At 41.0% G+C, this 22,998-nt stretch overlaps 1 protein-coding gene across 5 annotated transcripts; it reads left to right on the top strand.

Annotated features, from left to right (window-relative positions):
• The first annotated feature begins 2,790 nt into the window (after positions 1-2,790).
• Positions 2,791-22,383, top strand: NFE2L3 (nuclear factor, erythroid 2 like 3). Of its 5 annotated transcripts, none has more exons than XM_015617422.3 (4): positions 2,791-2,926; positions 15,545-15,649; positions 16,495-16,578; positions 19,602-22,383. In XM_015617422.3, the coding sequence occupies exons 3-4, from the start codon at positions 16,570-16,572 to the stop codon at positions 20,811-20,813; spliced, it is 1,221 nt and encodes a 406-aa protein (XP_015472908.1). In that variant the 5' UTR covers positions 2,791-2,926; positions 15,545-15,649; positions 16,495-16,569; the 3' UTR covers positions 20,814-22,383. The 5 variants fall into 5 exon arrangements, with proteins under 5 accessions (XP_015472908.1, XP_015472909.1, XP_015472906.1 ...); XM_015617423.3 differs by lacking the exon at positions 2,791-2,926 and adding an exon at positions 3,064-3,198; XM_015617420.1 differs by lacking the exon at positions 2,791-2,926 and adding an exon at positions 3,437-3,542.
• The last annotated feature ends 615 nt before the right edge of the window (positions 22,384-22,998 follow it).

A 22,998-nucleotide genomic window follows, 5' to 3' on the forward strand; every position in this document is an offset into this window, starting at 1 on the left:
TTCCATTTCCATTTGAGTAACTTGGGAGAAGCGCTGAGAAGTTACTGCATTGCAAACTGAGGTAAATAAGGAGATGGCAGCTTTCATTTCTACATGCCCAGGAGGGTCAACCATGGGCTGACACATCAGGCACAGCATTACCAGCTAGGCAAGGGAGATAAAGGAAATAAAATCCTAAAGTTACGAATTTAAACAAGTTACGTAATCTAGTTGCAATAATTGTCATAAGCAATTACTTACCTGTTGCCAGTGGAATCCAGTTGAAACAATTGTTATGGGTAACTACTTACCTGTTGCCAATGCATTCGAATCCCCATTTAGTGTTGTTAAGCAAAGATCTTTTCATGTCCTTGTTTAGTGTTCATTCTTCTTCATTATGTCACTGTATCCTTTTTTCCATGGGTATCACTTACCACTTCTGCTGCTCCCAAAAGCCTTTTTGTCCAGGACCATATACAAATTAAGAGATATTAGGCAACATGGGAAACAAAAGACCCAAAAGACCCAAAAGACAATGGTCCACTGTAAAACCAAGGACTGAAAATAATATTCCTGGGCTGGCAAAGCCAAGGAAACAACAGGTCATCGACCAGAGCAAGTCACTGTACTCACAACAGCACTCAATCGACCTGACATCCCTAGACCGAGAGCCAGCAAGCAACTTCCTAGGGAGTCCCATGAGGAAGGAAGCCCCAGCTCTGCCCTAGTGACAAAGCTGCACTCATCCTTCTCCTTTGCAGTGTCCAGTGAGAGCAGCAGTGGTGTGTGTGACCCCTCAGGATCCCACCCCAGAGCTGTCTTTCAATAAAGGCCTTTTACAAAGGAGCTGATCTCTCGGCCCATTCATAGCAGGATGCAATTGTCCCACTCTGCTCTGTACCTGGGGCAGCCTCACCTCAAGTGCTGGGGGCAGTTTTGGGTGCAACAGTCTAAAAACCCATTAAGCTGTCAGAGAGTGTCCAAAGTAGGGCCACCAGGATGGCGAAGGAAAGCCTTATGAGGAGGTCACTTGGTCTGTTTAGCCTGGAGAAGAGGAGACTGAGGGGAGACCTCATTATGGTCTTCAACATCCTCACAAGAAAGCAGAGGAACAGACATTGATCTCTTCACTCTCATGACCAGTGACAGGATTCAAGGAAATTACATGAAGCTGAGTCAGGGGAGGTTTAGGTTGGATATCAGATAAAAGTTTTTCACCCAGAGGGTGAAGGGACATGGGAACAGGCACCCCAGGGAAATGGTCACAGCACCAAGCCCGTCTGAGTTCAAGTAGCTTTTGGACAATGCTCTCAGGTACAGGGTGTGACTCTTGGGGTGCAGGGCCAGGAGCTGGACTCTGTGATCCTGATGGGCCTCTTCCAACTCAGCATTTTCTATGATTCTATGATTTTTTACAGGCTCAGATTGAGCTTTTAGTCAGACATAGGGATGCCAATTGTCTCTTTTCCCACAGCAATGAGCTGCCAGAGCAGGGCAAACTGGTATAAATTGTGACATCTGTTGTTGTGCTGAACTTGACTAAGAGGTTTGGGGAGGTCTCTTATTCAAGAGTTTAATTTTAAAAGGAGTATTCATGCTATGACATTATCTATGTAATGTCTTTGCATTGATTTCTTAGTAAACATGCACAGAAATAATACTGATTTTGCAGATCAGGAGGAAGGGCTGGCTGTTGATGCAGACAATGATGTTCAAAATAGTCACAGCACTGTTTGTGAGAGGGCATACAAGGGCTCTCTGACACCAATGCCTTCTCTGCAGGATAGTGCTATCTGAGCACACTCTTGTGGATCACTATTTCAGGGCAGGATTTTAAAGTTCTGAATAATGGGAGCCAGAGACCTGAACAGAATCCCTAAATCTGTCACCATGGAATCTCTTATGAGTGAAGGTTATCTCCGGTTTAAGGCATCTGAGCCAACCTGAGATTTCAGTCCCTCTCTAGTGGCCTCTGTGTGTTGTCGAGGCTCTTTAATTAGGGATGACGATTTAAAACTCAATTGAGACGAAAACCGAACGGCCAAAAGCAGCTGTAACAGTTCAGAGCCTCTGTTAAGCATTTTGAACGTAACTTGTTGAGGACTAAACGATTGAACAGGCCTGTTTCATGCACATCCTTGCAGTGGCCTACAGTGGCCACAAAGAGGCTCCTGGCTCCCTTGGGGAGTGGGAGGTGCCAAATTCCTTCTCCTCTTGCAAGAAATTCTACAAGCTATACTCAATTGTCATGTATTTTCTTATCATCAGAAGACTTGATCTACAAACATAAAAATTATGTGCAGATTTTGACCATGCTGAAAACCTCCCCCCAAAAATAAAACGCTTAACACCAATGCATAATGTGGAATATAAGGACTTGTGGTGGATGTCTTGGCTTTTATGCAGTGAATCACGATTGTAAATATATTTACCTTAACACACATAAAATTTATTTTTTAAATTTTATTTTTATTAACTTTACTTTCACTTTAAAAGCCAGAGATCTCACTCTGGCATTTTCAAAAAAAAAATAATTAAAAAATAAAACCACTTACAATGGAAGATTGTGTTTTATTCCAGTATACTTAGATTTTTTTAAAAAGAAAATTGTCACTTCGTTAGAATTCAAGAAACAGGTTTTGCAATAAAACGTTAGGAATATTGCAATACACTCATAGGGTGGTACCACACTGGACCCCACAAAAAAAGGGAAATGTCATCTGTGATAACAGCAAAATTGAGAAACTGCACCCGTTACACACAGAGTTATCACTGGAGAAGTGACACTTCCAGGGGCTGCCCGAACAGACTAACGCTTTGCAAAAAACAAGCCTGAAACGCTCAGATAAGTAGAAATGATGTGAAGAGATAAGAAACCTTTTCAGAGGACAGAGAGAAGACAAATTGAAAATATAGCATATATATATATGCTAGAGCATGTGCGAGAGTAAGTTCCTGTAGTGCTGAGTAGATGTGCCGAGGAAAATGCAGTTCAATAGGTGGGAAAGAAAAGGCACTGAAGAGACACTTAAGCAGCAGGTTGATTGCAGTTAAAACCTGCATCCTGTAATTTTATTTGGAGATTCTATTGACCGGGGGTTGTGGAGAATCTCTTAGCTTTTTATTTTTAAATTTCCTTTCGTCTCCTGCCTCTTGTGACTCCTCTTTGTTTCCAGCTCGCTTCAGCAATCGCATGCTGTTCCTGTCCCCGGCACACAGGTGGGATCCCGGGTCCGGGGTGTCCCCGTCCCGCCCCGGCGCCGCCTCCCGTCCGCGGGAAGGGCCGGGGCGGCGGCGGCGAAAGGAGTGGGGGCGGCTTTGCAGCTGTGGAGCCGGCTTTGCAGCTGTGGAGCCGCGGAGCTGGGGCTGCGGTCCGCGTCCCCCCGAGCACACGCACCCCGGGTGCCCTGCGCCGGGCAGCCATGGGGCACCGAGCAGCGGAGGCCGCGGGCCCGCTCCCCCGGCCCCGCCCGCCCCGCCCGGGTGGAGCCGTCCCCCGCCCCGCCGCGGGAGGAGGATGAGCCGGCGGCGGTCCCGGCGGAGGCGGCTGCCCCATGGCGGAGGTAAGGGAGGCGCGGGCGGCTCCGGCCGGGCGGTCCCGGAGCCGCCTAGGCCGAGCGAGGAGGGCGCGCACCGGGGCGGTCTGGGGTGTTCGTGAGGGGCGAGCAGTGGGGACGCGGGGGAGGGCGCTTTTCTGAGCCGGGCACTGTCCCGTAAAGAAAAGAAACAAAAGGCCAGGAGGGACACACAGCCCCGGCGGTGTGCGGGGCTGGCCCGTGCCCTGCCCGTGTCCCGGGCGGCTGGAGCCAAAGCACCGAGCGGCGGGGCCGGGCTGCCGCGGAGCCTCCCCTCAGCGGAGCGGGGTCAGCCTGCAGAGCTGCCCTGGCCCCGGCACACCCCGGGTCCCAGCGCCGCTGCCAGCTAGGGCTGTAAGGCCAGGACGGACAGTTCTGCTTGGCATTTCCTCCGGCATCGCCTCTGTTTTCATCTTGTGAGCTTAAGAATATCACGCAGCTGCAGAAATGCAGCTTCTCCGAAGCGTTTCACATGGTGCACTCTTCACCCGGGCACAGGTGTGCGCCGTGGTGCGGTAACTACACTTGTCAGGAACGTTTCTTACACGTAGAGGGTCTTACTGTGCTAGGACAAACCTCCGGGCTCCTTTTATCTGCCCTCCATTATCAGCGCGGCAGTTTCAAAACTGCCGCTGAAGCAATAACCCCAGCAGCGATCGCCAGGTTCCCTATTTATTCGCGCCTCTTGCAGTCCGTGCTGCGCTTCTGTCGCCTTGTGCTCACTCAGGGCCCCGTCCTGCACTGAGCTGAAGAGCTGTGCACAGCTGTAGCTCCAAGATTAGCCAAGCCACTCAGCCGCGGGGCCGGCTTTTCCCAGTTAAATTGCTGTTGGGAATAGAGTTTCGTTGTCTCCTGCGTAGTTTATGATCTGGGACTTTTGTGGTGCGCTTTGTGGATACAGAAGGTACAGGAATGCCAAGACGGTGGGCTTGTGACTCTGATGTTCAGTACATTTTGAAATACCAAGCTGAGCTATCAACATTTTTCAAGTTGGTTTTGAACAATTGTGAATAGCTGGTTCTTTTTGTGAATTAGTGGACCAGCATCAACTGTTAATTGTATAATTTGTCAAGCATGGTAGATTTTACTTTTCTATTTAAATTTTCTGTTATTTTTTTTTCTTTTTCCCTATTTCCCCATTTGTTAACTTAGTTATTTTTGTAAAGTAGTTGCAAAACTAATTTCAACACCCTGACTCTAAGGGATGACTCTTTTATGTGGAGAGAAGATGATTCCTTTCTTTGCTAAATGTAAGCTTGGGCCTCTCTGTAGCACAATGTTTTTAAGTGAAATAATGATTGTAGCAAGATAAGGCATTGTTCAGTTCTTGAAATAAAGTGTAGAGTGACATCTATCTGGAAACCCTCATATCTCTTCCACTCGACATCTTTTGAAGCAGGGAATGTCCAAAACATGAAACAGATCAAAACGTAGATCTCTGTTTTTAAGGTGGTCTTTGGTAGCTTTGACTGAGTCTACTTATGCTGTCAAAATGTTATTGTAATAGTATAATGGATTCCAGAGTGGTTCAGCTGATTTATAACCTTCAATTTGCCTTTTATAAAAATAGATTTGAGCTATTTTTAGCATTTATTTTCTCAACACTAGATCAGGACAAGAAGTCTATGTAAACAGATGGAAGTATTTGGTTTTTTTTCTCTGGTACTGAGTGGCATCATGAAAAGTTTGCAGCAGGATTTAGCCATTCCTGGATTGATTTTATTAATTGGACTCCAGTCCCGGTTGAGAACATTGCTGGCAACACAGTGCAAGCTGTTGATCCTTGTCCATTAAGATTTGGTACTTAAAACTACTCTTGAAGACAGCTGCAGCTGAAAATTAATTCAGTGGCCAAAGCATGCTGTTGGAGCATGCTAAACTGCAGGGGTTTGCCTGTTTTTCTGCTCTGTGCTGAGATGAGGCTCTAGAACAGCCTGAGAACTTTGGTTTTTACAAGGAATAAAGTGAATAGGTGGGTTCCTACACTCAGCTTGCTGCCCACCAGTCTGGGATCAGCCCTAACCTTTGTATTCACTATATTCCCAGCAAACTATTTCATTCTGATTGCTTTTGTAATCAAACATAGGCTTGCTGATGAAATGTAAGCCCCACAATATTTTATTGCCTTAGTAATAAAAATAGCAAAATTTATTTCCTCTGAAATACACCCTTTAATGGAGAAAATAATCATACTATCTCAGTGTCTTGCTACACATTTTCTTAGATGGATGTGTGTAACAAGAACAAGGTTTGTACCACTGCAGAGACTACATTAGAAAAGGTTTTGTGTTCCAAGTTCTGCACTGTCTGTACTGCCTGTGCTGTATCCCCTACAGCAGGCCAGAGCAGGTGTTGGTAGATGCGTCCTAAGGCTTAGAGTATTAGTTTAATACCTCTGCACTGCTCTCATCTGGGTCAGCTACAGAATCAAAGCTTATAGGTTTTGTTCTCAGGGATGTTTAAGATTGAGACTAAGCTCCCTGAGAACCATGAGTTTAGAGGAAAATAAGCAAAAAAGAAATAAACATTTACTTTGGATAACTATTTGAAAAACATGCATTAGTTCATGCAAGGAAATGGATTGATTTCTGTAGTAGTGAAAGGTGGTAATTCAGGCCCTACCTCTTTGCAGAACACCTGAGACCAAGAATTCAGGCTCCAGTGGGCATGTTTGCTAGGGAAGTAGATAAAAAGCCTGAGACAAGTCTTTTCTTTGGGGTGATTATTTCTCATGCTAGTTATTTTTTTGCCCAGATCCAACAGTGTTTGTACTGCACCTAGTCTTTCTCTTCCCAGTTTGCTGGAAAAAGAAATTGCAGTCCTGGTTGATTTTGTTTGCATTTTTTAAAGAAAGGGTTTATAGTGGGAACACCACTTGCTCCTTAATATTCAGCACCTGTTTGAATGCTGACATCCCCTGTTGAAAACAGGGTGCCTAACTTTTTTTGTCCTACTCAAACCTACTCACACAAGTAAGTCACATTGAATGGGCCACTTGTGAGTAGGCCACATATGAATTACTCATACAGTTAAAGTTGGGCATATCTGTTTATTTTTCCCCAATGTGCTTGAAAAGTATTGTTAGATTGCTCAAGGAAATAACTTATTTTAAGGAAAACTAAAACTGAAATATAGAGGCACTGGCTGTGTGCATTTTGAAGTTTTAAGTTCAGAAAGACCCCCCCCCCCCCCAAAAAAAAAGGGGAAGCAGGGGGAAAGACGAGTAGCTGACTCTGAGCATAGGTCTTACATTGGTGGGGAAAGAGAAGCCATTCTACAGGCACATAACTTGGGTTGCATTCCATGCCCCACTCTGCCAGCTGCATTTTCCTTAGGCTTCTCAATGTAACACTGCCTCAGCAACCCTTCTGGAAGCTCTTACACCAAGCCCTAAGTCCATATGAAAAATGAATGAGACACATTTTCCAAAGCACCTTAAAACCTGTGTGTGGGGAAATGGGAGGCCTCAGTGCTGCAAGATGTGGCATCATCCTGTGTGTGGTAATAGTATTCCCAAATAGAGAAAGTCTTGAGAAGCTTGTCACACAGCAGTGTCTTAGCTGAAGGTCTTGCAAGGGTTCAGGACTGCGCTACTTGATTCACTGATTTATTTTTTTTTTCCTTTCTTTTTTGTATATGAATATTTTACGTGTGCAAGTATGTGTTTATGTATGTATGTAGACATTTGAAGAAAGGGAATTTAAAAACTCAATGGTTGCTTTATCTTTTATGGAATATACATGGGAAAATATTCAGATTAGCAAGAATGGACTGTGTAGCTCTTCAGCTTCTTTTCTGTGTTAGTCTTACATTACATTACAATTAAAATATTTGTTCCAAATCATGTGAACTCCAGGCACATGCCAGCAGAAGAGGCAGTGCCTGGATGAGAGCAGGAGTTGCTGTGTTGGGTCTTTGCACTCCACGTAAAGCAAGCTCCAGCTCAGGATGGGACAGATAAAAAGGAAGGTTCTGCCCCCATAGAAGTCAAATAGGTTTGTTATATCTGAATGTATTGCATTCTTTCAACAGATCTTTGAGGCCCTTCCCAAGAGCTGAATTCCTGCACTTGATTAAACAACACCTGCTCTAATTAATAATTAACAGCATAACATTGCTGTTGTTTATGAATTATAGAATTTAAGGAAGAAGGTGCACAGTGAATAATTTGTATTGTTTGTACTGTTATCTCTATGTTACTTTTTAGAAAGGGCAGTTTGAGGTTATGTAAAACCTCATACAAGCACACTTTGAACGTCATCAGAGGCAGAGTTTTATGGTATTAAAGCACTGGAAGGGGGAAATCCATCCTAGATTTTTAACACCATTTGAAATATTTATATTGAGTGACAATAATTTGAGTTATGGATTTTTTTTCTTGGTGAGTATCAAAGTTTGGTAAAGTGAAAGTTAAGAAGGAACCAGATAGGCTTTTCTCTGAAAGTTTTTCTCCGAAGGCTTTTCTCTAAACCATTTGAAAACTTCCCACTGAAGCTGTGTGCGTAACTTACAGAACATATTTCAAATTATTATTTTCTTTTTTTTTTTTTTTTTAATTCATTGAGCAGTATTGCTGTGGAGAGACAGACAACTGGAAACAGATAAATGGATTGGGTCCCTGCTTGTGAATGGCCCTTACCTTTTAGCCAGAACTCGCCTTAAGGAGGCAGGGGAAGGACTTCATGGTGTTTCAAAAAGAGGTAGCTTAGAAGAAGAACCTCAAACTTAGTCTTGCAAGGGTTTGAAAAAGCCTAGTCAAGGGAGTGTTCAGGAAGGGTGTTAGAGGAAGTTGGAGCTGTGGTGCAGGGCTGACTTAGACCAGTGTTTTCCTGCTCTCTGGAGAGTGGCCAAGGTATTCCCAGTGCAGGGGGTGCATGAAAAAGTGCATGTGAAAGTAGATGAGAGGAATATCAGGCATAAAGAAGGAAGAATTAGAGTGTGGTAAATGTGGAAAATAGAAGGGGAATTACAGGTGAGGGTCAGAGGGAAGGTGAAGATACTTAAATCCCTGAGGAGCTTCTGAAGTGTCAGGCTGTGACTTTTAACAGTGCTCCCTATTCAGAGCTGAGAGTTGGCAGGCATTTGGTGTTGCAAAGAGGCTGGTAGCTTGGAAAAGCTGGGAGCTGGATGAGTTGGACACCTGAGAAAGTATGTTTGCCTGGGAGGACTCAAAAGGAAGACATCTGTAAGTGAATTGTGGACAGTTTTATATGAAATGGTGGTCCCTGAGTGTCTTTATTCAGTACTGACTACATCATGTACCAGTGAGGGTATGCAACCACTCTATGGCAAAGGTAGAGCAGAAAGGGAGGGAGGTGTCTGACAGAACTCTGATGTCAAGTAGTTCACTGACCACAAAAGAAAGCATCTTAGGGAACCAGAGGCACATAAAGAGGTTTTGGGTTTGGTTTGGGTTTTTTTACTGTGCTTAGTCTGAAAGAGTGGCTGAAATAATTTAATTACCCTCATCACATTTACTCTCAGGGATATTGCATACTTTACTGATACCGAAGTTGGGCAGAAAACAAGCTTTCAAACGCAATTTGAAGTATTAGAAAGCAGGCATTCTTTATTCTCAGTGCACTGAACACACGGGAGGATATCTCTTCTAATCAGATGTACTGTGAAACTTTACAACAAGGTATTTATTCCATCAAGACCATACATATTCACTAAAGTGTACTTCCTAGCTGATACATAAACATCACTTTTCCTAGAACTAGTTTGCATGCATGTGCCTCTTACTGGAAGTCCTTTTATGGTCCTACAGGGTTGTCTGAAGAGCTCTCTGGTGATGATACTCACTGAGTGCCCCCAGTGTGACAGATGACCTTACTTTGAGTTTGCCTTTGGGCATGCGCTGTTGCTTCCTGTTACATGGATTTGCCACAAAAGCCACTATATTCCTCATTATCTTTTTATGCACTGTTACAGCTACATCCTGTGCGTCTACTTTTGTATTCTTTTATCTACTTTGCTAGTTAGTCTTTAAGCTCTATTTAGCAGCATCGAGGGGAACTGAAAATTTCAATTCTCTATGTTGTCTGTCATTACAATGAAATCAGTTTCTGGTGAAAAACATCTGCACAGGACCAAAAGGTTGGAGTGTGCACCTGTTTGGTGTACATGTTAGAAGTGGTTTTAAAAGCTAGTTTTGAAGAGGATATTGAGCTGTTTTCAGCATGAAAACTGATGTTTTAATTGAACTCAATGACAACACTGTTAGTCTCTGTGTCTTCAATGTGTACCTGTCTCTGCCTCCATCTGGGGAGTAGGTTGGTGTTAAATTTGTGTTGGAACGGAGTGCACGCAGTATGTGTGTTTTGTAATAGCTGACACAGCTGGCCCATGCTGTCTAAAGCCCTGAAATGCATGTGGTTGGAGAGGTGCTATCATCTCACTGCAGCACACAGGAGGGCTCCCACAGGGAGTGTCTGGTTGCAGCCCAGATGGCATTATTAGGATTTAGAGTTAATACTAAATGTATTAAATGTCATCAGTGTTTGACAGGTGCCACATTTGGAGTCCCAACTATGAATCATTGTATTTACTCAATTGCACTGCTTAGGTAGCATGGTTTATTGTAATTTTTTAAGCCTAGCCATTTATAACATGGAAGTTACTTTGATATTTGGTGTTTCCATCCGCCATTCTACCCTCTACACATCCTAAACCTTGGCTGCATTTCAGAAAATAAAGTACTCTTCTGTTCTGGTGTTTTCAGGATATTTTAGGGCTTATTGTGAATATAGAGAAACAGCAATAAATATTGTTCTTTCTTTTTTTCTTAACAAGTAGATATCAGTTTGTAAGATGATTATCACATTTTTAAAGTACACAGGCAAAGAGCAAGATCACTAAAATTAGAGCTGAATGATATCAGATACACATCATTATATTTAATTATTAATTGTATTTAATCCTACCAAGTAGTTAAGTGAAACTACTGGTTACATTACTAGAAGCTGTTTTGCTTAACTTCTCTTGGTATTGTGCAAACCTAAAGGATCATTCCAGCACAAACCATTCTATGATTCTATTCTGGAAATGCTACTTAATTATTCAAAGTGTGGTATAGAGTGTGTGCCACATCTTTTCAGCAAATAACAAGTGGAGGGCTAGTTCTACAGAGAAGTGCAGTTAGTAATGGAGAAGGGACAAAAGATTGTAGAAAACCATCTCAAAGGTTAATGACATCAATAGAGCAACTTAAAACTTCACTGAAATAAAGAGATCATAGTATAGAGTAATTAGAAGATAGCACATGAACAGGATACATGAGTAATCAGCACCAAAAAATAATGTTCTCTTGCAAATAATTGTGGTCATGTACTTTTGCTCCAGCACTGGGATATTTGTAGTGGTAACGAGTCTGACTGCAGTGAAACAGCTTTCCAGGAGCAGGTACCTCCTGCCTCTCAGTGCTGCCTGTGCACCCAGGCAAGCCACCCTGTCTGCTGTCTTCCAGCAAGACCTTTCTGTTACTCCAGAGCTAGCTCAGGTATTTCTGTGCACCTGTAGCCCTGGGTTGTGTAGTTTTAGTCCTGTGTGCCAACAGCACACAGATCAATAGTCAAAAACAGATTGATTGTGCTTTCTGCTGCTCCTTCAGAGGGATCTTCTTCACCCATCCAATACATCACAGTAGATATTTTTGTATTTTGGTGTCATTACAGGTTCTGCTCCCTGTGCATTCTTTTAGAGACAGCAGATAAGACATGGATGTAAGGAAGCAAGGGGAGGGGATATGTGGAGGGATAGTTTGATGTACAGTAGACCCAGTTCTTGCTGAGATCAATACTCTGATTTACTTAATTGGAAACTGAAGGCTCTATTTTTAACATAGAGTAAGAAACTCTGGAAACCTGCCAGAGCAGACAGCATGCTTCCAATTAAGTGTAGGCCAGGCCACCCACAAAGCCATACTTTCTCTCTCTCCCACATTGATTCTTGGCCCTCCTTAAGTAGCAGATTGTACATAAACTACTATTTTTCATATTCCAGAGGCTGAAAAACTGAAGCCTGTAGCTGACCTGTGGTGAGCTGTACCTTAGGGAAAGGGCAGGTGCACGGTTAGAGTCCAGCCCTCCACATACAAGGCTGATGGATAATTTGGTAAATCATACTCATCTCAGACTGTGTATTTTAATGCAACTGATACTAATAAGTGGCAGAAGCAAGACGAAAATTTCAGATACTTGGGATTTTATTTTTTTTATTATTTTATGATGAGAATTTTAGTGTAACTGTCTGGCTTGGTGCTTGCACTGAAGTCTTTCCAAATGCAAATTGAAGGCTGCCCTCAATTTGTAGGTAGGGTTGCAGTTTACCATTTGGAAACAGCCTACTGTTGGAGGCATGAACTTCCACACCCTCCAGTGGTAGAAATGGAAAGGCTGCTGCAGTAGATGGGTTTGGTGGTATTGTTAAGTCTTCTACAATCAGCAAAAATTAAGTCTTTTTCTCTATACAGAGACAATCACGTGCTATCCTGATTTCTTTGGCTCTGTGGTATGACTGTAACTCAATTATTGTTTTTTCTGCTACCCTTCTTGCAAACTAAGGATGGGAAGGACAGAAACACTGAATGTGGCAGCACAGTGCTGAGTATATAGTATCTACACCTAATCCCTCTTGTCATTAGATTAATATCCAGACTCTGTAATAAAGATTTTGTCATTAGGTATACGTCCAGTCGATAGAATTAAGGTATCTTTAATGAAATGCCTTATTCAAGAACATAGTTTGGCTGTTTCTTTGGGAGACACCCCTCCTATTTTCCCCGTAGCAGTAGTCCAGCAGTCAGTCCCAAGTGATAAAACAGGCATGGAAGGAAGCATTCTGTTGTTCAGCTGTGCTGTTCAGTCATTCTTCAATTCTTCATCACTGAGGAAAACTAACAGGCTGGTGCAAAGTGTAATAAAGAGCATAAACCTTTATCAGCATAATCTAGGGGATTTTTTTGAAAAGACAAAACAGAGAAACGAAGGTGAAAAGGTTCTAGTTGATTGCTGTATGGAGGGTTTCGCTGAAATGATCCCATAGGTGAAAATTTGTGATGTGAAATATCTTATATGTGCTGTATCTATACCACCACTGTTGTGAAAACCTGTCTACAGGGCCAGGATCCTTCAGCAAGTGCTCTGGTAGTGATGAAAACAGGTTTTTTCAAAGGACGGAAAACTTACTGCAGTAATAATTGCTCTAAGCAGCCATGAGTGTATTTTAATATCATCTGCCAGAGCAAGAAATGGTGTTAGTAAAACTAATCTTCAGAGCCACACAGTGCAGCATTACGAAGCTCAGTCAGAAAAGATGACACATTCCCTTCAGTAAGAGCTACAAGGAATGGGCATGACTGCAAATGTGAGACCCTGCTTCTCTCTCTTCACCACTGCACAGAGCTCCTGCTAATGTGAATGGAACAGAGGTACTAAAGATCAGAGGGAGGTTCTGATCTCCATTCTGTGCTGAAGGCCAAGAGTCCTTCAGGCAAAATGGTTTGTGATCCTGTAGTACAGTTGGTGGCTCAGCCTGGAAACTATGGGTGCCATGACACCATCTATGGCTGAGTAGAGAAAATAGATACATTTTTTTCTTAAAAGATACATAAAAATGAAGGGAGACTCCAGATAAATTCCAAAATTTGTAGTCAGAAATATTCTCCATTTCCTTAGCAGTCAACAGTTTTATATATTGATAACACCTTAAAATTCAGTTACCTTTGTCATCTTGAGGAAATTAATACAAGACAGTTTTCAAAAATTTCTGTGAGCTTCAGGAGCATTTAGTTTCCCATCAGAAAGGAGATATCCCATCAGGTACATCAGAAATTTAGTTGTGCTCAGCATGGTTTGGGGAAGGACATTGTAGCATTTAGCAGACAGCATCATCTGCAGTCAGATTTCCACTCTAAGGAAGTTGAACTGTAAGGATTTTAAATTATCTGTAGGACACACCATGGGCTCTTTCTAAAGCTACCCCAAGCCTTTCTTTTCCCTGAATAGGTTTATACCCATGGAAATTTTAAAAGGAAAAATCAAGTTGTGACTCATGCACCTTCTGTATACAAACCCAGTTCTTGCAGCTGGTTTTTTGAGGCATCACGTGATAGATACCACATTTCTAGCTATTTCTTTCATTTGCCTCTTCTGCAGCCAGTAGAGCAATGAATTTGCTGTGTTATCCAGGAGCTGAATGCTCTGCCACAGCAGCAGCTTTCCAGGCCACTTGGCTCCAGAGGAGCTGCTTATGGTCCTTAATAGCAGTCATCTTTGACTTCTTACTCACTTTTGATGATCATGAATTTTATTAATTAGAATACTAACAGATCACATTAATTCAACAAGTGTTCGGTTGGTTCTCTGTAAAATGAAAGCCTAGCCCTGATCATGCAAGTACATAAGTATGAGAGTAACTTCATGCTTGTGATCTGCTCCAGTGGATTCATTGAAGTGTTTGCAAGTAGCTACTTAACGTGTTCTCAGTGTCTTGTATAGTAAATGCCCTCTCCTGTTTAATTACACAGAGAGAATGGTTGGTTAGGAGGTTTGTTTTGTTGTTTTTGTTGTTTTGTGTGTGTATGTCTGTTTTTAGGCAAGCAAATTAGGTTTTTTTGTATTTGGCAGTAAAAAATCATCTGGTCATTTCCAGATGCAGCTGACAGAGAAGACATAATGTATTGGAATATAATTTCTAATGAGTAGAAACTGTGTTAGGCCTCATTGAAGGAAACTCTTCAGTCTTATATCAGAGTGACAGATGAGTGCCCTGTAGACCTATTTGCTTTTACAAATGGCATTTATAAAGCTAACATTCTCTTCTAATCTTGAAAAGAAAGTACAGAAAAATTGAAAGCCAACAAAAAAAAAAGTTGAAAATAAAATTAGTTTCCATATTTTAAAATATTTAAGTAGAATGTACAAAGTTGAAAATAATATTAATTTGAGATTAATTTTACTCCAGAGTCCTAATTTTAAACTTTTTATATTTACTTTTTAATGTGTTTTGTATGAAGGAGCAATTTAAAAAGTTTTATATATTTTGATGACTATTACAATTGCAGGTTTTATGTAGTTTATGCTTTCATAACAAACCTGTAAATTGTTTCTTGAGATTTTTTAGAACTGAACACTCTAATTATGTTTGCTGCTGTTGAAAACTTGTCTTTTCTGCTCCTGCCATAGCATTTTGCTGGGAATATCTGGAACTGATGCAGTGTGGACACTTGGCTTCCTAGCTGCTATTCCACTGAGTTTCACATTTTAAAAACACAGACTCGCCCTGTAAAAGCTGAAATATCAAAGTACTTTTAAATATAAATACTTTATAAAAATAGGAATTAGCACTGATTCCTTCTTATTCTAGCAATGCTCCAGCCCTGTATAATAAACAATGAAAAAGTCTGATGATATGAATATAGATAAAATAAAACTTGAAAATTGCTTCTGAGGCCACAAAATTTGAACAATCTCATCACTGGAGATTAAAAATTCCGTCATTTGGATAAATGAAAATGGGTAATGTCTACATGGAAGTGATGGGAAACAGAGTTGCTATTACAATACAGGTAAGCAAGGGGTTTTGCTAACTGGCCATGTATAATTGTCTATTTTAATATTCCACCGCTGATTATCTATCTGGCTTGGATATGTTGTTTTGAAATGACTTCCAAAAGACATTGATAGTCCAGACTTTTCATGAATTCACATCATGGTTCTTTGTCTGGTTTAGAAAAATTTGTTTCCAGTGTCCATTTTTACTGCAGATGGGTTCAGTGCCTGGGCACCAAAACAGGAGGTGGTGGCTGCCTCCCTGAGCTGACACTGGTCTTATTCTAACCCCCAAAGTCTACACACTCAGTTCATCCACATGACCTGTTCAGTGCATTATTTTATTTGGAATTCTGTCACTGGAGGGAAAAAAGTGCATTTTAAAAAATAATTTTGATGGCGTGCTGTGTAATAGAACCATTATATTTGTGTCTTCAGGATGTTGACCTGAAAGCATGTCAGGGAGCTTTAGGTGACTGCTGTCCACCTCAAGGAGAGGATCAGTTGGAACTGCAAGAAGAAGAAGAGAAAGACATAAGTCAAGTAAGTGATGAAAAAAAGGGAAGAAGAGAAAAAATGAAGAGAAAGTGAGGGAGGATATAGAAATGACTAAGATAAATAGTAATGAAAGGTTTTGAAAGGAATAATTTTCCTTTTTTTATTTGAAGTGTTCCTTGCCAGGGCAGGAAAGGAATGCTCACTCCAGACAATGCTTTGTGAATGTTTCCCTTGTACACTATTTTGAAAATTGCCTTCTTCCCTCAATCCCCCACTATTTTTTGAGTAGTTGAGATATTCACAAGTTTACAGAAAACACTTGCAACTAATAATTTCTTAATTTAGGTTTATTTTCTCCATTATGAAGGTGTGCTTGTGGGCGAGGATGTTTTTGCCTACAAACACTAGAGACATGGATGCTAAATTAAATACTGCTCTCACCCTTTATGTAAAGCTTGATGCTCAGATGCAGAATTACATTTGGCACACTGGACTCTTCAGTTTTGTTTTCTCTAAGACTTACAATGAAAAGGGCACTCAGTTTTCTTGAGACCTTGTGCAAGTTGAGAACATCTGATCCAGGTGTCTTGCCAGCCTGTTTGCCACTCCCCTGAGAATTTGGTTTTGAAAAAATACCTGATTTTTCTGCACTGGTGGAGAGGTACAGCTTCAGAGGAAGGCCCAGTTCTGCTGTTGCAGGCGTAGTAAGGCTGCTCAGGCCCTGGAGCTGTTCTGCTCTTGCTAACGTGTCATCTTCCATCAGTATGAAGACTTGATGGTGGTCAGCAGCAGTATTGCACTGTGCTCGGTGTCTCTCAGACTTTGATTTTTACCTCCTTTTACATAAAATAACTGTGCTTTACACCGTGTTTCTCTTTCTTTTGTCACAGAGCAACAGCAACCATGTAGATTCCCTTCTCTCCTTAGAGGGCTATTTACAGCTTCTGTCATCACAGGTGGAAAACATGCTAGAGGTAAATGAAAAAATACAGGAATCTGTATTTATAAAACAGAAAATCTATTGCAGATAGATTGGAATACAGTCAGTAGTTACTCTGTTTTATCAAATAACCACATCTTACCACACCCACTCTGGCAATATATTAGCAAATCAATGTAGTAGAACTTACCTGAAACTGCTAAAGATGCTACTATCCACCATTTACAGCAGCTCTCATTGGCTCTACTTTAATTTTCCCCAGAAACTTGTCTGGTGTAAAAGCTGCGTCTTTACTGGATGGAGCCACTGGACAACTCAATTAGTTCAACTAATAGTTGTTTTTCTGAAACTTAATACCAGTTTGTATTTATGCAACAGCTCTTGGTGTGTTTCTGTAGAACAACCCTGATTTATTAAACAGGAGCAGCTGTTGGGCATTTGTGGTGAAAGATTACATTTGTCATAAATATTGGGTCAAGTGCTTGCAGGGTTACTACTCTCAAGAACAACAGACCATTTTCACTGCAAATCAGATCAGTCAGCAGTAGCAGTAAACCCATTTTGTGGTTTGGGTTTTTTGGGTTTTTTTTTAAATCTTGTGGCCCTCTGATACTGTATTTTACTTTCTGTGTGCCCGTGTTCACAAAAAATGCTTGTTATCATAATTGAAGTCTCCCTCTGCTCCCACTGCTCGTAGCTTCAACCACTGACCATGAAGCTACTCCCTACATTCCTTTTTTGCAATACTAAAGGGCATCTTACATACTCTTCCCATCATAGGATCCTTTTCTGGGGCCATTAGCATTTTTCATATAACTTCATGCTTATCTGGTTTTTGTAATCTGTAGCTTAGATAGTACCTTCTAGCCCATAAATCAGCCTTCTGTTCTGGAAATGGATTGCACACTAAAAAGGTGTAGAAATTCATCAGTTTAGTTTTCTCTGTTCTCAAAATTTGAAAGGAATTTGGCTGTAGGTTTTATGCAGCTATTACAATACACAGTAACATATTGTATATTTTATTTAACATTATTTATGCACTGCCATCTTAGGACAATCTAGCTGTTAAATATGGATTGATTGTTTCTGCCAAGTATCAAGTCTTTACAGTGAGTGGGATATTTTGATAGCTGACTTACTAAGAATTGTTCTTTTCGAGGGATTAGTTGAAAATGGCATCTCTATCTCACAGACTGCAGGTGCTCTAATACAGGGTAACTCCATAGCAGAAATAAGGCAAGACCTTCTGTTACCCAAGCTCCCAGTAAGCATAACAGAGAACTGATGTTCTGTTCCTTATGGTACATCATTCCTTCCCTGTGGAAAGTGCTTTTTACATAGTCTGTTCACTGAATGGCAGTCAGGAAGTCCTTTCCTGAAACTCAGTAAAGGACACTCAACTGTGGAGGAATCCTATGCATTTCCTACTTGATAAATTTACATTTTCAAGTACTTTGTATCCATCTATTTTATGACTGCTCTGCTTGTCAGCAAGCACTCAACATAATCTTGGACTGTGGCTTTGTGCTTCTAAGACCCAGCAACTTTAACTCAGGTCCACAAAAGGTGGGCCTTAGTGCTACCTACAGCATTACCAGTCCAGTTTATTGTTTGAACATCAGGGCCAAGGCATCATATATCAGCTTGGGTTTTGTAAAAAACCGAGTAGTAATTTAAAGTCAAGACATCCACAAAAGGTATGACTTGGTGGGGGAGGTGTTACTTCCAAACTGATCAGTGAAATATTTCAGTTGAGTTTTGGATGCAATAGACCCTTGTTAAATGGAACTAAACCAAATGTGGTACATCACAGCCCTGGAAACTTCATAAACTGTGAAATGAATAGTAAGACTGCAACAGCACAGTCTTAATGTTCCTGTCTTCCACTCCTCTTTTCTTCACTGTCCCTACTGGTTAACTTCTGCAGATGAGCTACTTGTCTTCTTTAAAAGTTCATTTTCCAACACTTTAGCACCTTGAACCACTTCACCTTTGAATCATTGTCTTGGTTTGAAAAGACAGGTGTCTGCTGAGGAAGGCAGGAGCCTCCCTTGAAATGGAAAATGTAAACCACTTCCCTCTGAATTATTATAATTTTGAAATTAAGGGGCTCTCGGGCAAAGATATGGGAGTAGGAATAACAGTTCTTTACTTATTTGTATAAATAAAAAAAACTACAACTGAATAGGAAAATGAAAATGCAGTAGTACAAAAACCACTGACAGAGTCAGAATACAGCCTGACACCCTGATGGTCAGGGTGTTGCTAGCAGTCCAGTTAAGTGGTGGCTGCAGTCACTGTTGAAGCAGTGATCCTGTGGAAGGCTGTAGTTTTCCTCTGAAGGTCCAGTGGTGATGTCTGTAGAATGGTCTGGTCTTCCTTTGGGAATCCAGTGGAAAAAGGCTGACTGTGGTGTTCCAAATCTCAGACTATATCCAGGTAGGAATGCTGGGTGGAGCATCTCCCAGTGGGCTGATGTAATTTTATCAGCCATGCAGTGAGACTCAATGGCCCATTAACAGAAGTTTTCCCCTTGGAGGGAGGGTGGGTTGTGGAAGAGATAAAGAACACTGCCCCACCTGTTTTTAACAGATGGTTAAAACCTTTACTTTTGCTTACAGTGCAACCTAAGAGAATCATCAATACCACTACCAGGAAAGGGTCATTACCACTCCTCCTAGAAGGACTTTTTTCTTAAACCAGATCAGACATAACACATGTAGGCCATAGTTTGTAGGCTTGGCAATAGTCATGTTTTTACTTCTCAATCCTCATCAGTCCCACACTGACCTTTGCAAGTCCTTCTCCCATTCCTTCAGTCAGTTCTGTACCCTTCCTGCTTCCTTTTGCCATGTGCCAATACAGATTATGCTTTGTACAGATGGGAAACAGCATTACAAATAGCTAGAAGAAGAGCTTGATGTACAAAAATTTGGCTTTAATAGAATCAAGTAGTGGAATATTGACAAACAAATTGATTGTGACTGTGTAGGCAAGGCATGTAGAAGCATTCATTTTATGAAAATCCCATTTCCCTCTCCCCCTTTCATCTTTTAGGTGAACTTACTGGAAGATATACAAGTTGCTACTTCTAGTAAAGACCACAACCCATCATCCTCAGACCACAATATAAATTTGACCCAGACACTTCAGAACAGTTTTGGTCCTCCTGATGCCATGCTACTAGGAACAGACTACCCCACTCAATTAAATTCAAAACCAAGACACTTACAAAGGCAAGAGTTCTTTCCTCAATCAAGCTCTGGTATCACAAATCCAGAATCACTGTTTCATGGGTCAAATATGACAGGGCTGTTTTCAGCTGCTGACATTAGAAATCTAACAGCCCATGATGATAGTTTTGATGAAATTAAGCTCATGTCTTTGGCTTTGGAGGAAGGCTTTAGTCCTATAGAAGTTTCTCAGATGTTTGAAGAGCCTGGCTCAGATTTCGGACCATCTTTGAATTCAAATCACTGCACCACCTCTTATTCAATCTGCTGTGAAGATTCTGTTGGGTACAGCAGTGGTGTTAAATCTGCTCCTTCACATGGCTTAGGAGCTGTTGGTGGCCACTGCCAAGAAAACATTAAGCACAGCCACATGGAATATCCGGGTGATACAGAGTGCTCTGCAGAAGCCACACTTCAGCAGTTTCTTCAAAATCACACATACAATCAGCTGCCAAGTCAAATAGCATCCACTCCACAGCATCATCAACAGATGTGGATGAAGAAATCAAACGAAGTGAAAGATAGGTGCCACAATTCTACTGCTACAAACCTGAGCAGAGATGAATGTCGTGCAAAAGCTCTGAGAATACCATTTTCAGTTGATGAAATTGCGAGCATGTCTGTTGACTCTTTCAACGCCATGCTAGCAAAGAACCAGCTAACAGAAACTCAGGTATCACTTCTGCGTGACATCAGACGAAGAGGAAAAAACAAAGTAGCTGCGCAAAAATGTCGTAAACGCAAACTGAATGCAATTCTTAACTTGGAAGAAGATGTGTGTAACCTCCAAACACAAAAGGAGACCCTTAAAAAGGAGCACTCCCAGTGTAGCAAATCTATCAACCAGATAAAGCAAAAATTAAACTACTTGTACCATGAAATTTTCAGCAAACTGAGGGATGACCAGGGTAGACCTGTTAACCCGTGCCAATATGTCATTCATTGCAGTAGCAGTGGTAGTGTTTTCATAATGCCCAAGCACTTGGCCAAATCTGAACAGAAACAAGAGAACAGAAAAGAGCAGAAACAAAAGTAAAATGAGTGGAGATCACCTAAATCACCTTTATTTCACCTGAAAGGATGATAAGAATACTTGAGTGAAGACTAAAGGTCAGTGATTACAGCAGTTCAAACAGCAACAACTACACTTGAGGAAGTTACACTGTGTTGAAAGGCCTGGCAAACCCAACCAGCTGTGATCTATTAGAAGATCCATGAGCTGAGGCCTCTAGATGAGGATATCTGTTTAGTTTTAGTTAGAATTAAAGGAACTACACCATCAGTGTAGTGTAACTTTACAGACCTGTGTTAAAACTAGGAATTTAGTTACTGGTAATGGGGGCAGAGGGGAAGAACATTAGTGAGGGATAAAACTCAACTTTAGATTGTTACACATGCAAGAAAATGTTTTAGTCTGAATACTCGATTCTTTATACAGAAAATGACCTTACTTTATTCTCTAGCACTGAAAGAAAAAATACAGTTCTAGTGCATCTTCAACTTAAATTCACTGTGGGTTTCCATAGGCTACAGAGATAACTGCATGCTTTACATTTATTCAGAACAGCCCTGCTTTTCCTAGTTTTCCTGTGAGGAGAGCAGCCCAGGGGGCTACTGCATTTTTCCTCACTACTTTCATCATCGTAACGCCAAGCAAAGATCATCTGCCACTTAATTTTACAACTCATACACTCAGTCTGCAAACAGATGCTGAAAAAGTGTCTGATTCAATCCTGTCTTACCTTCATCCTCTGCAACTGAATCATTCTCAACTTTCTTCCACAAAAATGCCCAATGGTGGAGTTCCTGTTCAGTTTCCTAGTGACTGTGATACTTACTTGTGTACCTTCTCTCTTCCTTCCATTTTGACACATTCCTAAAGAAGTACTTGAGGTTTTTCTCCGTGGCTTTTTTAACTAGTATTTTTTAAGTGTCTTGAATGTCCCAGATTTAATTTTTTATAATATACATTTTACCTAGTCTTTAAATTAAATTGAACCAAATTACTATTTATCTATACTTGTAATTATGAGATTACACTTTGATAATGCTCCAAATGAAGAGATTTTTGGTTTGACATTTATCTGTGCTACTTAAAAGAGGTTTTATTCACTCATGTACTTTCAACATCCTATCCTTTACTGTTTTACAGCCTGAAAAAGGTCTGCAAAAGAGATGGCCTAAAAGGCCTATAATGAATGATAAGGAAGGAGTGTTGAGGTGTATTATGATGAAAATAACTACTAATATTAGTGCCTAGATAACAACAAATACTTTTTGTTCACATAATAAGTTCTCATTAGTCGTGGTATGATGACAATGGAGCAAATTTACATTCAGGTATCTTCAAAATCACTTGTACCAAACATGTGAAAACTACACATACGAGGTTAAATGCCAAGTAATACCTACTGAAGAAACAAACTGCCACTAGCACGGAAGTCACATTGGCTGCTTGCACTAGTCTGTAGAAATTGATGATTAAGTGGCATTTTCTAAAAAGGGAGTCCTAAGGTAGTGACAAGTGCACTGAACTATCAATAATGAAATCAGCCTATCTGAACAATTTTCTCAGCATTTTCTATTAAAAGATTTCTTCAAATAAATGTGTGTGTGTGTTCTTTACTGGTTTCACCACAGCCTCAAATTGCTAAGTACAAATTCATAGCAGAAAGTCTCACGACTTAGGCCATGCAGTTTCTTGTTGGTTAAGCACAAGACACAGGTGTCCCAGTTGGTATTCACATGGAATTTGTCTACCGGCTATGCCACAAACTTCAATCAAAACATGCAATAGGTGCCAGATACTACATATGATGAACTGTGAACTTTATTTCTCTTTGTAGGGGGAAAAAAGTACATATTCAAAACAGCGTGATCATAATAGATTAAATGACATCATAAACATTTTAAAATCCATGCACTTACCCTCTGCAGGATGAGGTCTTTAAACCTACTTCACTGCCCATGTGCCTAAATTCTGCTACCTACTAGATGAGGCTCGTAACTGAGAAATCCAGAAAGCCAAGTATTTCTGTTTTAGAGCCTCTCATGGGGACAAGAGAAAAAAAAAAGCCTGAACTTTTTGGTGCCCACTCCTTCACTAGCAATGGCAGGTGAACTCTGTGGATTTTTATAAGGCTAGCTGTTAATGGAGTATTGTACATACCCAGCTGGGAAACAGCTACATGGTTAAATTTTGGCCCATGCCAAAAATAAAG

This window comes from Parus major, chromosome 2 (assembly GCF_001522545.3).
Source record: "Parus major isolate Abel chromosome 2, Parus_major1.1, whole genome shotgun sequence".
NCBI lineage: Eukaryota > Metazoa > Chordata > Aves > Passeriformes > Paridae > Parus > Parus major.